The sequence below is a fragment of the Thamnophis elegans genome, chromosome 3 (genome assembly GCF_009769535.1).
Source record: "Thamnophis elegans isolate rThaEle1 chromosome 3, rThaEle1.pri, whole genome shotgun sequence".
NCBI classification, from domain to species: Eukaryota; Metazoa; Chordata; class Lepidosauria; order Squamata; family Colubridae; genus Thamnophis; species Thamnophis elegans.
The window spans coordinates 113,546,719-113,562,123 of record NC_045543.1 but is presented as its reverse complement, the minus strand read 5'-3'; the positions used below and the strand labels follow the sequence as shown (position 1 = coordinate 113,562,123).

Below are 15,405 nucleotides of genomic sequence, written 5' to 3'. Positions count from 1 at the left end.
CTTTAACTTACTTGTCTGGACAGTTTGTATCTTGTTCTTAACATAACTTCTATCTTGCAATTTCTAGTAAAGAAGAATGTTTTCATTATATATGAATTTTATTAAATGCATTAAATATAAAATTTATTTAATTGGTTAAATAAATAGATGATTTAATGTTTCTGCGCATATGTGATCATATTTTATTGAAAGATTTTATAGGGACCTAGGATGCTCCATTTTTCACATAACCCTAATAGTGAGGTTGCAAATTGTTAGAATTTTGCTAATGTACCAGGCACAATAATTAGTAGAAATTGTTATTTTAGAATTTTTGACAGGCATTTTTAAAAGCTAATACTGTTGGAAAAGCCAATAATATTCAACTGATGCTATTCGTTATGTCATTCTAACTGGTGTACACTAAGGGGCGCTATTCCTCTTTGTTCTACCTGATAATATAAACAGCCTCTGGATTTAACAAAACAGGAAGAGATGCTATTCATACCTTTGTTCCACTACAATTTGAATTCTCAGTTTATTATGCTCTTGCAATGATTTTGAAGCAGCTATTTCACTAGTCTAATGTACAGTCACCTGAAAAGCCAATTCCAAATCCCCAAAGGCAGTCAAATCATCCGCCCAAACACACACACCCTTTTCAAGAATTAATCGGGATATGAAGGGAGACAGAGACAAAGAAAGATCGGGCAAGTTTAAGTCATGGACAAGGCAAAATTGTGGACAAATTCCTGTGACTGTTTATTTATCATGACATATGAACCAAAATCCCATGTTCATTTCTTCTGAAGAAAATCAAAATTCTTGATAAAAAGAATGGATTCCAAGTTGGTAATAAGCCAGCATTCCTCTTTTCCACTTCACGCAAAAAAAAACACCATGGGTCTATTTTTTTTAGTTGGTCCCACATGGCAAAATGTAGTGACAACTAATTACCGTATTTTTCGGAGTATAAGATGCACCAGAGTATAAGACGCACCAAGATTTTGAAGAGGCAAATTAAAAAAAAAGTTCTGCAGACCTCCCAAAAATGACCTGTTTTTCGCAAAAAACGGGACTGTTGTTTTGTCAAAAAAAGGGCACGCATAGCCTTTAGGAAGCTTATAGAGTGCTCCTGGGGGCTGGTGGGAACAAAAACAAGCAAAAAAACAGGCCCATTTTCACTGCCCCCAGCCCACAAGAGCACTCTACAAGCCTCCTAAAGGCTATGCATGGCCATTGTTGCAAAGGGAGACCACAAATGCTGTATTCAGTGTATAAGACACACCCAGATTTTTACCCTCTTTTTTTAGGGAAAAAGGTGCATCTTATAGTCCCAAAAATACGGTAGTAGTGTACATACTAGTCACATCACTAACAAATCATAGTAAGCAAACATAAAAAGGACATGTTATTTTAATAAGGAAGCCTAAACAAAAAGATTGAAACAAAATGGCAATCAGTGTATAAAAAAGCAACAAATCTACTAAGCAAGGGAGTTTAGGAAAATATAAACAAGTTACTCTTACTATATCTATTTGTAACAATTTTATTACCACAACTAGTGCCTTTTTGTCTGTAGATCAACAATAGTTACTCACTTGAAATGCTTAGCTTAAATTATTACTCTAGCATAAAACTACAGGTACTCCTTGCTTAACGTCTACTCATTCTGTGATTGTTCAAAGTTCAACAATTATTTGAAGCTACGACGGTGCTGAACAAGTGGGACTAACAAGTCCTCGTGGTTGCAGCAATTGTTGTGTACACATAATCATGTAGCTGCAATTCGGGCACTTGGCAATCAGCTCACCATTATGATCTTGCAACATTGTGCAATCATATGGCTGCCCTTTGTGACCTTCACTGGTGGCTTCTGATAAGCAAAGTCAATGAGGAAATCAGCAGGAAGTCACCAATGGTGATCACATAATCATGGAATGCTGTGATGGACCATGATTTGCTTAATGACGGTAGTTGAGATAGCCAGAACTTCTGCCATAAGTTGGCATGGTGGCAATTGCTTAATGGTGGAGTTTAGTCCAACAATTACCATTGTTAAGTGAGGACTACCTGTACACCCAATAAAATATAAATTTCTTGATATGTTACTCTCTAAAACAGGGATGTTCAACCTTGGCAAATTTAAAACCTGCAGACTTCAATTCCCAGAATCCCCCAGTCAACCATGCTTTTCTGGGATTCTGGGAGTTGAAGTCCACAGGTTTTAAACTTGCCAAGGTTGAACATCCCTGCTCTAAAACAACAAAATAGAAATAAAACAGTGTAACAGTGAGCAATGATATCCCCAAGTATTCACTTTAAAACTTACTTTTGTACAAGCAGGAGCACAGTCCTTACAACTTTTATGCACAATTGCATTGCAATCTGCAAGGAAGCAAGAAAAGGTTCTCTCAATTGCAATCTCAGTTTTAAAATGTTCAACTTTCATCTAGAAGTAATATTTGCCTTAATGTTTTCCAGCTGTGATGACTGGTTCCTTCAAAAAAGTTGGAAAAGTTATATAAATCGGCAAAGACCCAGTTAAATTTCACTGAAAGGATAAATTAGTACAGTGTGTCTTGGATCTTAGGCCAAAACCACACATCATACAGAACAGGAGTTGTCACTAAGGAAACAACCCCATCTATGTTTATATTATGAGAATCAATTATTCTCAGCATTACCCTGAGAATCAAACTAGATGAAATTTACTGATTGATTGTTTTCAATTTGTTATAGCTGTCCAGCTCAACAGTCTGGGCAAAATTTTTTAAAAAAACTGTTGAAAATATAAACTCTGACAGCTCAGACTAAAACAACCATAACAGTACCAGCCTGATAAGGACCATGCAAATAAATTAATCCCAGCCAGGGACCAAAGCCAAGTCTTAAGGGCTTTCCAAAACCCCTGGCAAGATGCCACCAACCATATCTCAGGTGGGAATGGGACAACTTGCCACAGCCAACTTGCTTTGGCCAACTCACCATGGCCAACTCACTGTGGCCGACTCATCGCAACCAACTTATCACAGCCGACTTGCTGCATGACAATTCACAATGGGGCAATGTAACAATTCTAATTAAATATTTAAAATAAATTTTAAAAAATTATTTTTTGCCGTTCGCATTTTATTCTGTTCCTTCTTTTGCATCATTTCTTTAATGATTCTATTCCACCATTTCTTTGGTATTAGTGTAACTTGTGGTCCTGTGGTGATATGGCCATGGCAAGTTGTCCTGCAGTAAGTTGGTCGTGGCAAGTTGTCTGTGGCAAGTTGTCTGTGGTGAGTTGGTCATGGTGAGTTGGCCGTGCTGAAGTGTCATAGACCCTATCAAGGGTAGGGGCTATGACAGGGAAAACATGCTTCCCTTAGTCCCACAGAATTTGATAAAGGGCAGCTGGAATGTATCCACTCTGCCCGAACATACCAGGTGGGCAGAAACAATTGGAAAAAGGTGATCCCTCACATATGCCATGATTTGGAAACAGGTCTGTCTGTCTACATTCACATCAGCCCCAACTGCGTTCAGACTGAGTGATCCATGTTTGAGAAGGCAGAGAAGCATGAATGAACAATACTAAATCTCCTCAACCTATTTTTCTTTCAATCTCTGGGCTCATTTCATCTATTGGAACTAATCAGGAGGAATACAAACCAAATGCAGGCTTAGGGCAGAAGAAGGGTTGGGGATGGGACTGGTTTTTTGTTTTGTTTTTTAGAATCTCTCACCAGTGTTCATCTTATAATTTCTAAACAGATCTGTCTGGCTTCATTTTGTGGAACAGCTAAAAGGCAATATTTACAACTCTTAAGCTTACTTTGGAGATATATAAAAATGAAATTGATTTAAGAGAGCATCTAATACAAAACTCTGTAAACCCAACTGTTCAAGGCAGAGGTAACATTAGATGTTTAATATGCTAATTTGTTAATATGGCTTTATCGTGTTGGTCACACCTAATTAAGAGATCACTATAGCTTCTGGGGTAATAATTTCCAAGAGTCACGGTGGCACAGTGGTCAGAATGCAGTACTGCAGGATACTTCTACTGCCAGCTGCCTGCAATTTGGCAGATCAAATCTCACCAGGGTCAAGGTTGACTCAGCATTCCATCCTTCCGAGGTGGGTAACATGAGGACCCAGATTATTGGGGGCAACATGCTGATGTTGCAAAATGCTCAGAAAATGCTTAGAGAGGGCTGTAAAAGCACTATGAAGCGGTATATAAGTCTAAGTACTACTGCTAATCTTATGGGTTTGTGGGAGGAGTTCTAAATTCAGGCTCCAACAGCTCAAAACTAGTCGTGTTCTTCCTAAAGGCACAACAAACCGTTGCTGGCCAATATAAAGATAATAAAGTCTCCAATTCATGCTTATGGATGAATCCGGAGATTTAGTCCCTCTGATGCAAACACTGTATCTTGAACTAAGCACATTATTCTCAAATTAAGAAATAGAATTGAATCTATGTTTAGTCTTGTTTCGAGTAATCCCACCAAAATCTTACTTAGTTGAGAAACTAGTACGCTAGTTAAGGGAATTAAGTAAGTTGTGGTTCTGGTTATCTATCATCTGTTCTACATATGACTAAGTTTGGAACCAATCTACAAATACAACAGAGGTGATACCAGCCAGTTCGGACCGGTTCACCCAAACAGGTAGCGGAAATCACAGGTGGGCCAACCCACTCGCCCACCCACCCTGGCTCTATACCATCCTATTTAAACATATTTTTGAGGCCAAGTGCATGTGCTGAAAGCGCGCGCATGAGCAAAGCGCATGTGCAGAAGGCCTGGTGCCCTTGGAGCAACCAGTGGAAAATGTGAAACCCACCGCTGAAATACAAGCAATTTTCTACAACAGAGTTGGGGAAAGCAAGTTCTATGAACACAAAGTATAGTTACTTACAAGAACACTGTAATGCTTCTTTCCCCAAAAGTGGTTTCTCACATGTGAAACACGGCATTACTCCAGCATACGATCCAGAAACAAAGTGATGTCTGTTAGCTTTCTCTTTTTCTTTGGCATCTTTGTTTTTTGCCTTAATAACCAAAATGGAAAATACAAGTAAATAGAAATTTAGTTCGCAGAGTGAAACCGCATCAGTATGTCCAGAAGCAGTCAACTACCACACTCAAAAGAAGCAATGAATAATCTTTTCATTCCTCTCCATTTTGTAGAACAATATTCCATAGAAATCATATTCTTACATGTTTATATAAACCATAGTAGAATAATCTCATTCAAATAACATTTGGTCTAAAGCACCAGATTAGAAACAAGGAGATTCTGAATTGCAGTTCCTGTCTTAGGTATGAAAGCCAGTCTTACTCTCTCAGCCCAACTCACAAGATTGTAGTGGAAAAAGAGGAAGACAAGGAAGAAGTATGGTTGCTACCAGGGGTTATTTTTAAAAATAATAAAGGCAGGATAAAAAAAAATCTAAAGATAAATCTAAAATAAAATAAATAATAAACTTTACTTTTGGAAATGTTGAATATTGTAACAAAAGGGAAACAAAAGTGGATAACCACTGAAAATGAGGTCAGCACATTCTGAAAGCTATGTCATTAAAGGATATAGGGATCATCTTAAGATAATTCTGGGTCTCTTCATATCCATATGATTACACAGAACTATGTATGACGCTTTTTTCAAAGTAAGAGTTTGTAAAAATCACAATGGAACCAAAACAGCAACAAATTGAAAAAATATTGACATGAACCAATTTTAAAAAATGTTCCCAAACTGTCCCAAAATCAGAAGGGAAATATTTAGCACAATTTTTTTTAAAAAAAACCTCTGACTTTGCTCCTTTTATCAAATTCTGTCCCTTTTCCCCTTTATTATATTTATTCAGCCTAGCATTTTCAGACAATGGAATGATAAATGCCAAATTAACATATTGAATATTATCATTTCACTGTAAAAAAAAAAAGAAAACCCTCTTGCAACTGGAAAATGTTTTCTATTCAGTATGTCCAAAGAAATACAGTATTTCTCATTTCCAAATTATAAAATCTTTATAAGAATTGTACAAGGACAATTCAGCACCCATAATATTTAAGATTTTTTTTTTATTTTGTTTTGGTGGGGCTTTGTTGTTGTTGTTTTTCCATAGTGCATCGATCCCAAATTACCTTAGATTTATTTCGTGTACTGGCCATTCTGTTCATTAGAAAACTGAACGTTCGGCTAACTTTATATTTTTCAGATTCTGATTTTGTTGGTATTATGTACTTATCCCATTCTTCTTCTTGAATCCTAAAAATATACCAGAAAATATCTTAACATGTTATAAAGTAAAAATGTATAATTAATAAAATATGTGACTATATTATAAAAAATAAATATATACCTGCATTCTTATATTTTATTCAAATGTGGAACAATTTCAGTATATATGCATTTCTGTATTTTATCCAGCCATCGCAAGTTAATTTCAAGTAGCATACCTGATTGATGCTGAAATTCTTACATTTTTCAAGTAAATAGCATCAAGTAAAGAAAATAATTGGGCAATTATTACCAATAACCAAATTATATACATATATAAACTCTAAAAACATACCTTTTATCTGACTGTTCATGCAAGCTGAATGCGTGTGATTCTATAAAAAAAATAATGTTTAAAATAATTACATTTCAGCAATCAAGAATTGTTGACAATGTAAGATTTCCATTTAAAAATTCCTTTGTATTCACTCCATTTAAATATTACTATTGTATACTAACATCCCTGAAGTAGTAGTAGTAATAATAATAATAAAAGCTGAAAGATTATGGCATAAACTCATTGTTTATGTGTTCCCAATAATTTTTAGCCATACCAAAAAACTTGGACAGACTTAGAATATGTACTTATTGATAGAATTTCCCTCTTTCAATTACAAAAGGCCACACAGTTTGAATGCACGCACATATATACTACATCGAGACATCACAACATCCTACAACTGGCAGCTGTAATTTCACACGTTATATATAATAATAAATTGCAGAAGATGGCTTACATCCAACAACACCTTTAATATTAGTAAACAACATCTATCTACCCCATGTTCTCAAGGACTCAATAGGTGGGCAAAATGCCAAATCCTGGATGTATTTGTGACCAATCATAATGATATCAATATCCATCTTTAGCCACATAAATTAGTTTTCTCTTCCCAGGCTAACCTACCACATTATTATTGTGGGGAAAATTGGGACCATCTATGCTGTCTTTGCTCCTGAACAAAAGTAATAATATATATTTAATAAGCAAATATTCTTCCTTTTCCAAAACCTCAGTAGGAGACTATAACTAAACTGTACACAAATGCAAGGTGCACATTATAGGGACAAAATTTAATGCATCCGTTCATCCTGCCTATCTTTGTAGATCTATAGTTAGTTAGATATAAATTAGATTTAGAAAAAAGTGGGATATGTGTGAGTAATTTGAATCTTGCAACTTAGAAAAAACATTTCCTGGACTTCCGGGGCGGGACCTTGCTGATGGCGGTGGCTTAACGAGCTGCCCCCGGGTTCCTGGCTGCGTTATCTGCCTAAATACCTGGTAGATAAACTCATTCTTCAGGCAAAGAAGATGAGAGAGAGATCCAGCTGGCAAGAGTTTTTCTTTGAAGTTTGCAGCTTTTTTCTTTGCTGCGAACGGAAGGGGGGGCCTACCGAAGGCTGAATCACACCTCCGAGCCAGGAACTTCTGCCGTAACCACTACGGCGCAAAGTAAGGAACCCCCGCTTAGGACAATTTTTGATATATCTATTTGAGATTAATACAAGCAGAGTCCGTACCCGAGAACTTTATCTGTCCCCTTTTTTTTATTTTTTTTTAAAAAGAAAGAGCTTTCTTTGTGCATCGGGTTTCTAAAAAAATAAGCTCCTAAAATGGCGGATGCCACATTCTTAACTGTCCGACAGATAGAAAGATCAAAGGAACAGCCAGATGGCATTCTCTGACTAATTAGTTTTGTTTCTCTGAAGACCTACCAAGATATTTTTTTCTTATCAACTTTTAAAAGCTGTAAAAGCCTCCTTGTTAATATAGAGACATTCTAAACAGAGATGAATATGAATTGTTTCATTACAATGCTAATCTTTTGAAACTTCCTTTGTTACAATGCTCTTTTCTGAAACCTTTTGAAAAACTTCTAAGAACAAATAAAGGGGGGACCTAATACTTTCTTCTCTCGCAAGCTACACAACAGGCCAGCAGAGTTTGAATAATTGTTGAATAATTGTTTGAAGAAAAGAAATAATGGCATCAAAATCAAAGTCGGGGAGACGTCCTTTTAGGAATACACCTCACGCACTTGGCACAAAGTTGCAGCTTTCACCCTCTACGCCCCCTACTGGAGATTTATTAACGAAAGAATTTTTTTTGAGACTCTTAGAGAATTTAGAGAGGAGATAAATAAACTTAATGCAGACTTATGTGATAAGCTTGATACTAGGATTGCCAAAACAAAGGACGATATGGTGGGACTTGTAACTGTATTGACAGAATATGTTGCTGGAATGGAAGATAAGCTAGAGGTTCTTGAGGAAGCCAACACTAACTTGACATCCAAAATTGAAGTGATGCAACAAAAAGTTGAAAACGCAGAAAAACAAATTGTTATGATACACTACAAACAGATGGAGCTTGCATTAAGAGTCAGGGGGCTGCGTGAAAACGAACAGGAGAACTTGAAGCAGATTTTCTCAGAGGCCTTTAATCGTCTGGTGGGAAGACCGGGGATCAACTTTGACTGGCAGATCGAAAAAATTTATCGCATTAACTCTTGGGCGGCAATACAGCGACAACTTCCTCGAGATGTAATTATATATTTTACTACAAGAGAGTCTAGAAACGTGATACTACAAGAGTCTTATAATACCAGGCTACAAATTGGCGGACAGGACTTGATTGTCTTGAAAGAAATACCACCCCAAATGCTAAGAGCCAGGAGAGATTATGCTTTTCTAGTGGAAGAACTCAGAAACCGTCAGATACAGTATAGATGGGATGTGCCATTTGGTATTATAATTACATTTGATAAGCAAAAATATCGTTTCAACTCTGTATGGGAAGCCCGAGATTTCTATCACAAGACCCTGAAGGTGGGACACCCTGAATCATCTGGATCTGGAGAAAGATTACGAGAAGGACAAGATAAACAGCAAATCACACAACTACCAGACAGAAAGCACCATTTCCTCCTTCCGGAAGGGCAAGGGACCAGAGAACAAGGACCTAGCCATACGACTACCAGACGAATGGGAAAACAAGGCAGATTGCAACAACCTCAATAATCATCGGCCATTGATCAAGGAGTTATGTCTGAACTCTTTACAGAAGAGAAAGAAAATATTTTACTATTTCAAACAGTTCAAGAACGATATAACTTGTCTGCAAGAAATTCACATTAAATTAACTGATCCAAAATATCTGTTCAACCTCGAACTTGGTCAATATTTTGTGACTTCTGCTACGCAAAAGAAAAATGGTATAGTTGCATACTTAAGAAAAGACATTAAGGCTGAGTGAACTGAAGCAGATCCCTTTGGAAGATATATCGCATTAGATCTAATTCTAGAAGGGAAAAAGACTTGATGGACAACTTTGAATTTTATACAAATCACTAATGATTTATCTTCTAGGGTGAAGAAGACAAAGATTGCGGTGAGGGTTCTCTTGGATCATAACCCAGTCTGGACGGAATTGGGAAGGGTAGTGCAGGCAAGAAGGTCTTGGAGGTCGAATGGGAGTTTATTTTGATATGAAAAGTATATTAATGATTGTAAAAAATTGCTATCTGAATACTTTGTTCTGAATATGAATAAGGGTATATTCAGGGAATTTGTAGGAGATGTAAGTAAAGCATATATGAGAGGAGTACTGATGAATACAAAAAAAAAATATAGACAGAAACAAGGGTAAAAACGAAAAGAGTTGGAAGAGGATACCAAAAGAAAAATTTGAAATGTATCTAAATTGTGTTATAGAGGAAGGAGGCACAAAGGGGACAAAATTAAGGGTTTAGAAACAGACAGATACTTAGATAAAGAGATAAGGCCCCTAGCTAGAGAAGAGTACAGGCAAAAGCTGAATCAACAAATAACTTCTGGGGAAATCCTGCAGGTAATCAAACAATTAAGATTAGGAACAATGTAAACTGCTTAAAGTTTGTGTAATGGTAAGAAGCTGAGTTCAACGCAGAGATTTTACTGACTTTTTTTCTTCTCTTTCTTTTTTCTTTCCCCCTTTTTTTTTCTTTATTATTTTTTTCCCCCAACTTTCTTGGTTTTAATACATCTTAGATTGTGTTTGATAAAAAGCTATACTGTGTACGGGCTCTGGGAAGTCGGGAGGGGGGAAGGGAAGTGGGGTCATAGGGGGGAGGGGGGAGGGGGAAATATAGTATGTGCCAGATTTTAAAGTAACATGATTGCACTTGTATACTGTTGCTTTTTTTAATTTTAGTATAAAAATAAGAAGCTGAATATATCGATAGATAGTAGAAATACACCAAAGCGAGGAGCAGAGGGAAAGAAGAGGGAGGGGTAGAGAGGGTGGGAGAGAGGATCGGAAGGAGGGTGAGATGGAAGGGAGGGGGAGAAAGGAGTGACGGAGGGGGAGGGGAAGTAGGAGAGGGGAATGTTGGAGGGGAGAAAGGAAAGTTGGAGGGGGGAGTAAGAAAGGGTGTATGGAGGGTTGAAGTGGTATATTGGTTTTGTATTTTGGGGAGTACAAGGATGGCTGTGTTTATTGCCCAATGTTATATGGCCCCAATCATGCACAGTATATATGTGACCGTATGAAATGAAAATGAAAAAATGAAAATAAAACATTTGAATGCAAAAGTGAACATTTCCTCTTATATGAAAAGTATATTTAATACCCTACTCTAAAGTTAATTTGAGGCTGAATAAACCATGCCAACTTGCTCTAAAAATATAAGAATATTAAAATATCAATGCTCACCATCATTTGAATCACATCGAATAAATTCCTGGGCACATTGTGGTTTGCCTAATAAGACTTTGGGTGAAGTGTAAGAATATGAACGAGAACGAATTCCCGAAAGTAGAGATTCCTAAACATATAAAACAAACAGCACATTTTGAAATCTCTTTCTTAGTTTTTACAAAAGTTTTAATTGCAAAACTCGATGGCGATTGTCTCTAATAGAAAATTTCTTTTGCTAAAATTTATTGGTAAATTCAAAATGTTTTTTAAAAAATAATACTATGGCATTTTGGGGGAAATGTAAGTTCCCCCATCAATTAAAAATTGTCATTAATTTTATGGGAAAATAACAATGATACCTTCGACTGTAAACTGCTGGATAAAGGAAGAGATTCAGCTCTGTTCATGTTGCCATCCAATCTAGTGGTGGGATCTGAAGCATTTAACCTTTCCCTATCACTAGGCAAAATCACAGAAGAATTGTAGGATACTGAAGAATAGCAGTTATGGGATCTTTCATCTCCATTGTCAACATCCAAGTCATCAAGACTGGAACTGGGAGCAAAGGAACACAAGCATACAATAACTTAGTAAAGTGTATTGTCCTTTCATCCACTCTACCAAACCTTAACCATAGTTAAAATGGCTGAATAAATCTAAGAAATTAGAGGCATGTCTTAAGAAAAAGGGAAGCATTTCCTTGAATGTCAAAATATAACCTTTTTGGTCAAAAATCAACTATATATCAGCAAACACACCACAAAGCTCACACTTACTGTGGCAGCATGAATTCAGAAACAGAAAAACAGTGATGGGAAATTTTAAATATGTTTCTCTGAGTAGGGAAGAGGGGAATGTAGGGAGAACATTCTGTGAATGATCAAGTCATTCTTGATCACTTCTGCTTAGTTATGCTTTCAGAAAGCAGATAAAAGAATGTCAGAACCAACATGATGCATTTTTGCAAAACAGATGCATGAAAAGTTTTGGAACCCTATCTAACACATTCCTTTCCAAACCCATGCAACCCATATTTATTTTATAGGATAAACATACATATGAAAAGATTTACTGTTTTTATTACAGTGCAATCCAAAGCTAACACACACCTTCGTTTTTTAATAAAGGGATAACGATGATTCCGTAGATTACTAAGACCATGTGTCTTCTTTAATGGCATGTAAGGACCTGAGGTGTCCAAGCTAGGTATCATAAGTGATGATAGATTTTTGTGGCTTGGGATATTTTCCAACACTTCTGGATCTTTACTTGAATCTGTGTTAGTTTCAGAAGTACTCTGGCTGTTATTAATGTACTTGACACCAGCATCTTCCAACTAAAGCATGGAAATAAAATGATTAATGTTAAATACAAAATGATGCAAAATGGTGTAAAACTAAATTCAGCTGTTAGAACCATCAAGAGATATTAATATCCCAACAGAAAAAGTGCAGTGGGATCAGTAACCCAGTGATGGCAGAATATATTCTCAGTGCTATGCTCCAAGAATTCATTCAATATCTACAATGATATCAGGTATCAAAATGAAATAAAAATATCTGCAAGAAGGAAGCATAGCAATTCCTCAGAAATCAAACACCAGATAGCATAGGTAAGTAAAAACTACAATTTTATATTATTATTGTTATACGAAACCTAACATTTTAAATAAAATGTATAGATTTGGTATAACAATAATAATATAAAAAAATAGTTTAGTGTAAACTAATTAAATTTTAAATAAAATGTATACTGTCTATTTAACATTTACATTTATTTAGTGTAAAGGGGACATGATGGCTCAGTGGCTAAGATGCTGAGCTTGTTGATCAGAAAGGTCAGCAGTTCAGCGGTTCGAATCCCCAGCGCCGCATAATGTAGTGAGCTCCCGTTACTTGCCCCAGCATATAAAAACGCAAGCAAAAAGCATGTAAAGATGCAAGTAGAAAAATAGGGACCACCTTGGTGGGAAGGTAACAGCGTTCTGTGTGCCTTCAGCATTTAGTCATGCCAGCTACATGACCACGGAGACGTCTTCGGACAGTGCTGGCTCTTCAGCTTAGAAACGGAGATGAGCACCGCCCCCTAGAGTCAGGAATGACTAGCATGTATGTACCAGGGGAACCTTTACCTTTTACCTTTTCATGTAGTCTCCCACACTAATTGTAAGATGACACTAAACTCCATGGACAAGGATTCCTATTAGTCTATGATAGGGAAGAAGAAATACGGTCTTGTGGAGGATGCTGAACAGCAACTCCAGCCTCATCACTAGCTTTCCCGATAGCACTACTGAGAATTGTCATCCAGCAATATCTGGAGCGACAAATCTGGCCTAGGAGAGGGAGGGGCATACGTACATGAGACACACGTAAAAGAGAGAAGAGCATAAATCAGATCAATTTGGATGGGTGCATGAAATAGACAAAAACAAAAGAAGTGAAAGGGATATATTGTACAGGAAAGACATGGGAAGTATGTAGGCGATGAAATAGGGACATAGAAGACATTTTTGTACAATTCACTCAGTAGTTAAGGGGAGTGAATGAAGGAGGCTGAGATTTGCAAACCAAAACCATTGCTTGTAGGTCTTCCGTGTTTTTTTAAAAACTTTTAATTCAATTTTCATTGAATTTATAACTGATAAAAATTAACATCAATCAGTCCCAAAATGAAATGTCATGGCTAAGTACAGATTAAGAGCCGTTTCAGAAGAACTAAGTGCAAGGTTCTTGGTATCCTGTTTAAACAGAAGTTTTTAATTTTACTCTTCATCTTTTAAAAAAGGGAGCTCAAGAAAAAGCACAGTTCACAAACTGTTGTAGAATTATGAAAAACTCATCTAAAATTAGTAGGACTTCAGCAGGTAATATTTGACCAACACATTGTGTGTGTGTGTGTGTGTGTGTGTGTGTGTGTGTGTGTGTGTGAGACCATGCTTAGGTTATAAATGATAAACATTTCCCTTATTCCTTCCCCTTGAAATAAAATAAACAAATACTAATTGTGCAATTCATTACTTGATATAATCATATACTTTCAATAGCCATACGTAACTAATCTCAATATACACCTGTCAGTCTTACCTGATCTACTACCATGCGGTTTGCATACACTTCATCATTTCCATTTAGCATAGCAGAAAGTTTGGCTGCAGCAAAGAAGGTGGAAGGATTTGGTCTTCTCCTGTAAGCTTCAAATGGGGAATATTGCTGAGCTGGAATAAAATAATAGGAAAAATTATTATTATTATTTGCATGATAATTCAGAAGAAAAATATAATTTTGATGAAATTATTCATGTTTTTGTTTCATGAGTACAACAATTGAGGTAAGAAGAGTTATCTGTCCATTTTTTCTTCCTTCTCTTCTCGTTGTCACACTCAGCCTTCTACAGCAGGGTCATTCTAGTACTCATGGAACATCATGGCCTCCAGATATATTATTGGTCATTGCTGGTTTAGAATTCTAAATTCTAATTCTAAGAATTCTAAATTCTTAGAATTCTAATTCTAAGAATTCTAAGAGTTGTAATCCCATTGTATTTGAAGATAGGGAAATTATACAAAGGAGGAGGAATGAATTATTCCTAGAATTAGCTATGTATGGGGTTTATAACAGTGATGGGAAACTTACAGCCCTTCTTGTCTATAGTTTGTACTTAACTAGTGTTGGAGAATAGACAACTACTGTATATGTTTATTGATTAACTGATTGAGTGAGTGAATTTATTTGCCACATATTTCATATAGAAAAGACTCTGAGCGGCTATATGTCTTGAAAGAGTGAAACCATAGTTTAAAAGTAAACTGGGCCTATCTACTTTGTAGCTCTTAGCTAGCCAATGATGACCAAAATACTGCTCATTTGTCCTATCCAATTTTTCTAATAAGAATTAAATATTATAAATAACAGCATGAAAGGTTCCTTATCATTTCAATCACATAAGAGGAAGGCTGTCATATTATTACTGTCACAAATGAATCTATCAATATGGGTATAATTCAGATTAACAGAAGTGCTTAGAGCAGTGTTTCCCACGTAACCCCATATCTGGGTCTATTGGTTCTGGGATGGAGGGACGAGTACATGATTTTGCTATTTTTTTTAAAAAGATCTAATGAGGAATCTGACCAGCAGTTTTTTTCCAAACTAAAGGAGTTTCACAAGAGCTACAAGTTCTGATTCTGGTGGACCTACCCAGCTTCCTTTATTCCCTTATCAGTGCAACACAATGTTTTTCCTGGACTGATTTTTCCAGGATATGCTTTGAATTTTGGTTAGTTGTTTCTCCTTGAACTTGGCTCTTCCACATTCTCTGCATGACCCATTGAAAGTATGCCAAGTTGTGAAGGAGATTCAATAATGCAACAGGTGTCTCAGCTGCTTATTATTTTTTAATGTTTCTATTATAACAAATTTCAAAATGGGCTTAAAGACAGCAGGTAGAATCATTTGAGAAAG

At 36.3% G+C, this 15,405-nt stretch overlaps 1 protein-coding gene across 2 annotated transcripts in view; it reads right to left on the bottom strand.

Annotated features, from left to right (window-relative positions):
* ARHGEF28 (Rho guanine nucleotide exchange factor 28) overlaps positions 1 to 15,405 on the bottom strand; it is a 145,524-nt gene that overhangs the window by 37,497 nt on the left and 92,622 nt on the right. For both annotated transcript variants that reach the window (XM_032212613.1, XM_032212612.1), the window contains 9 exons: positions 14,029 to 14,159; positions 12,052 to 12,278; positions 11,302 to 11,497; positions 10,958 to 11,069; positions 6,557 to 6,596; positions 6,126 to 6,249; positions 4,894 to 5,026; positions 2,312 to 2,367; positions 12 to 63 (listed from right to left, as the gene is read on the bottom strand). In XM_032212613.1, the coding sequence (XP_032068504.1) occupies positions 12 to 63; positions 2,312 to 2,367; positions 4,894 to 5,026; positions 6,126 to 6,249; positions 6,557 to 6,596; positions 10,958 to 11,069; positions 11,302 to 11,497; positions 12,052 to 12,278; positions 14,029 to 14,159 (1,071 nt within the window). The remainder of the gene's footprint in view (positions 1 to 11; positions 64 to 2,311; positions 2,368 to 4,893; positions 5,027 to 6,125; positions 6,250 to 6,556; positions 6,597 to 10,957; positions 11,070 to 11,301; positions 11,498 to 12,051; positions 12,279 to 14,028; positions 14,160 to 15,405) is intronic.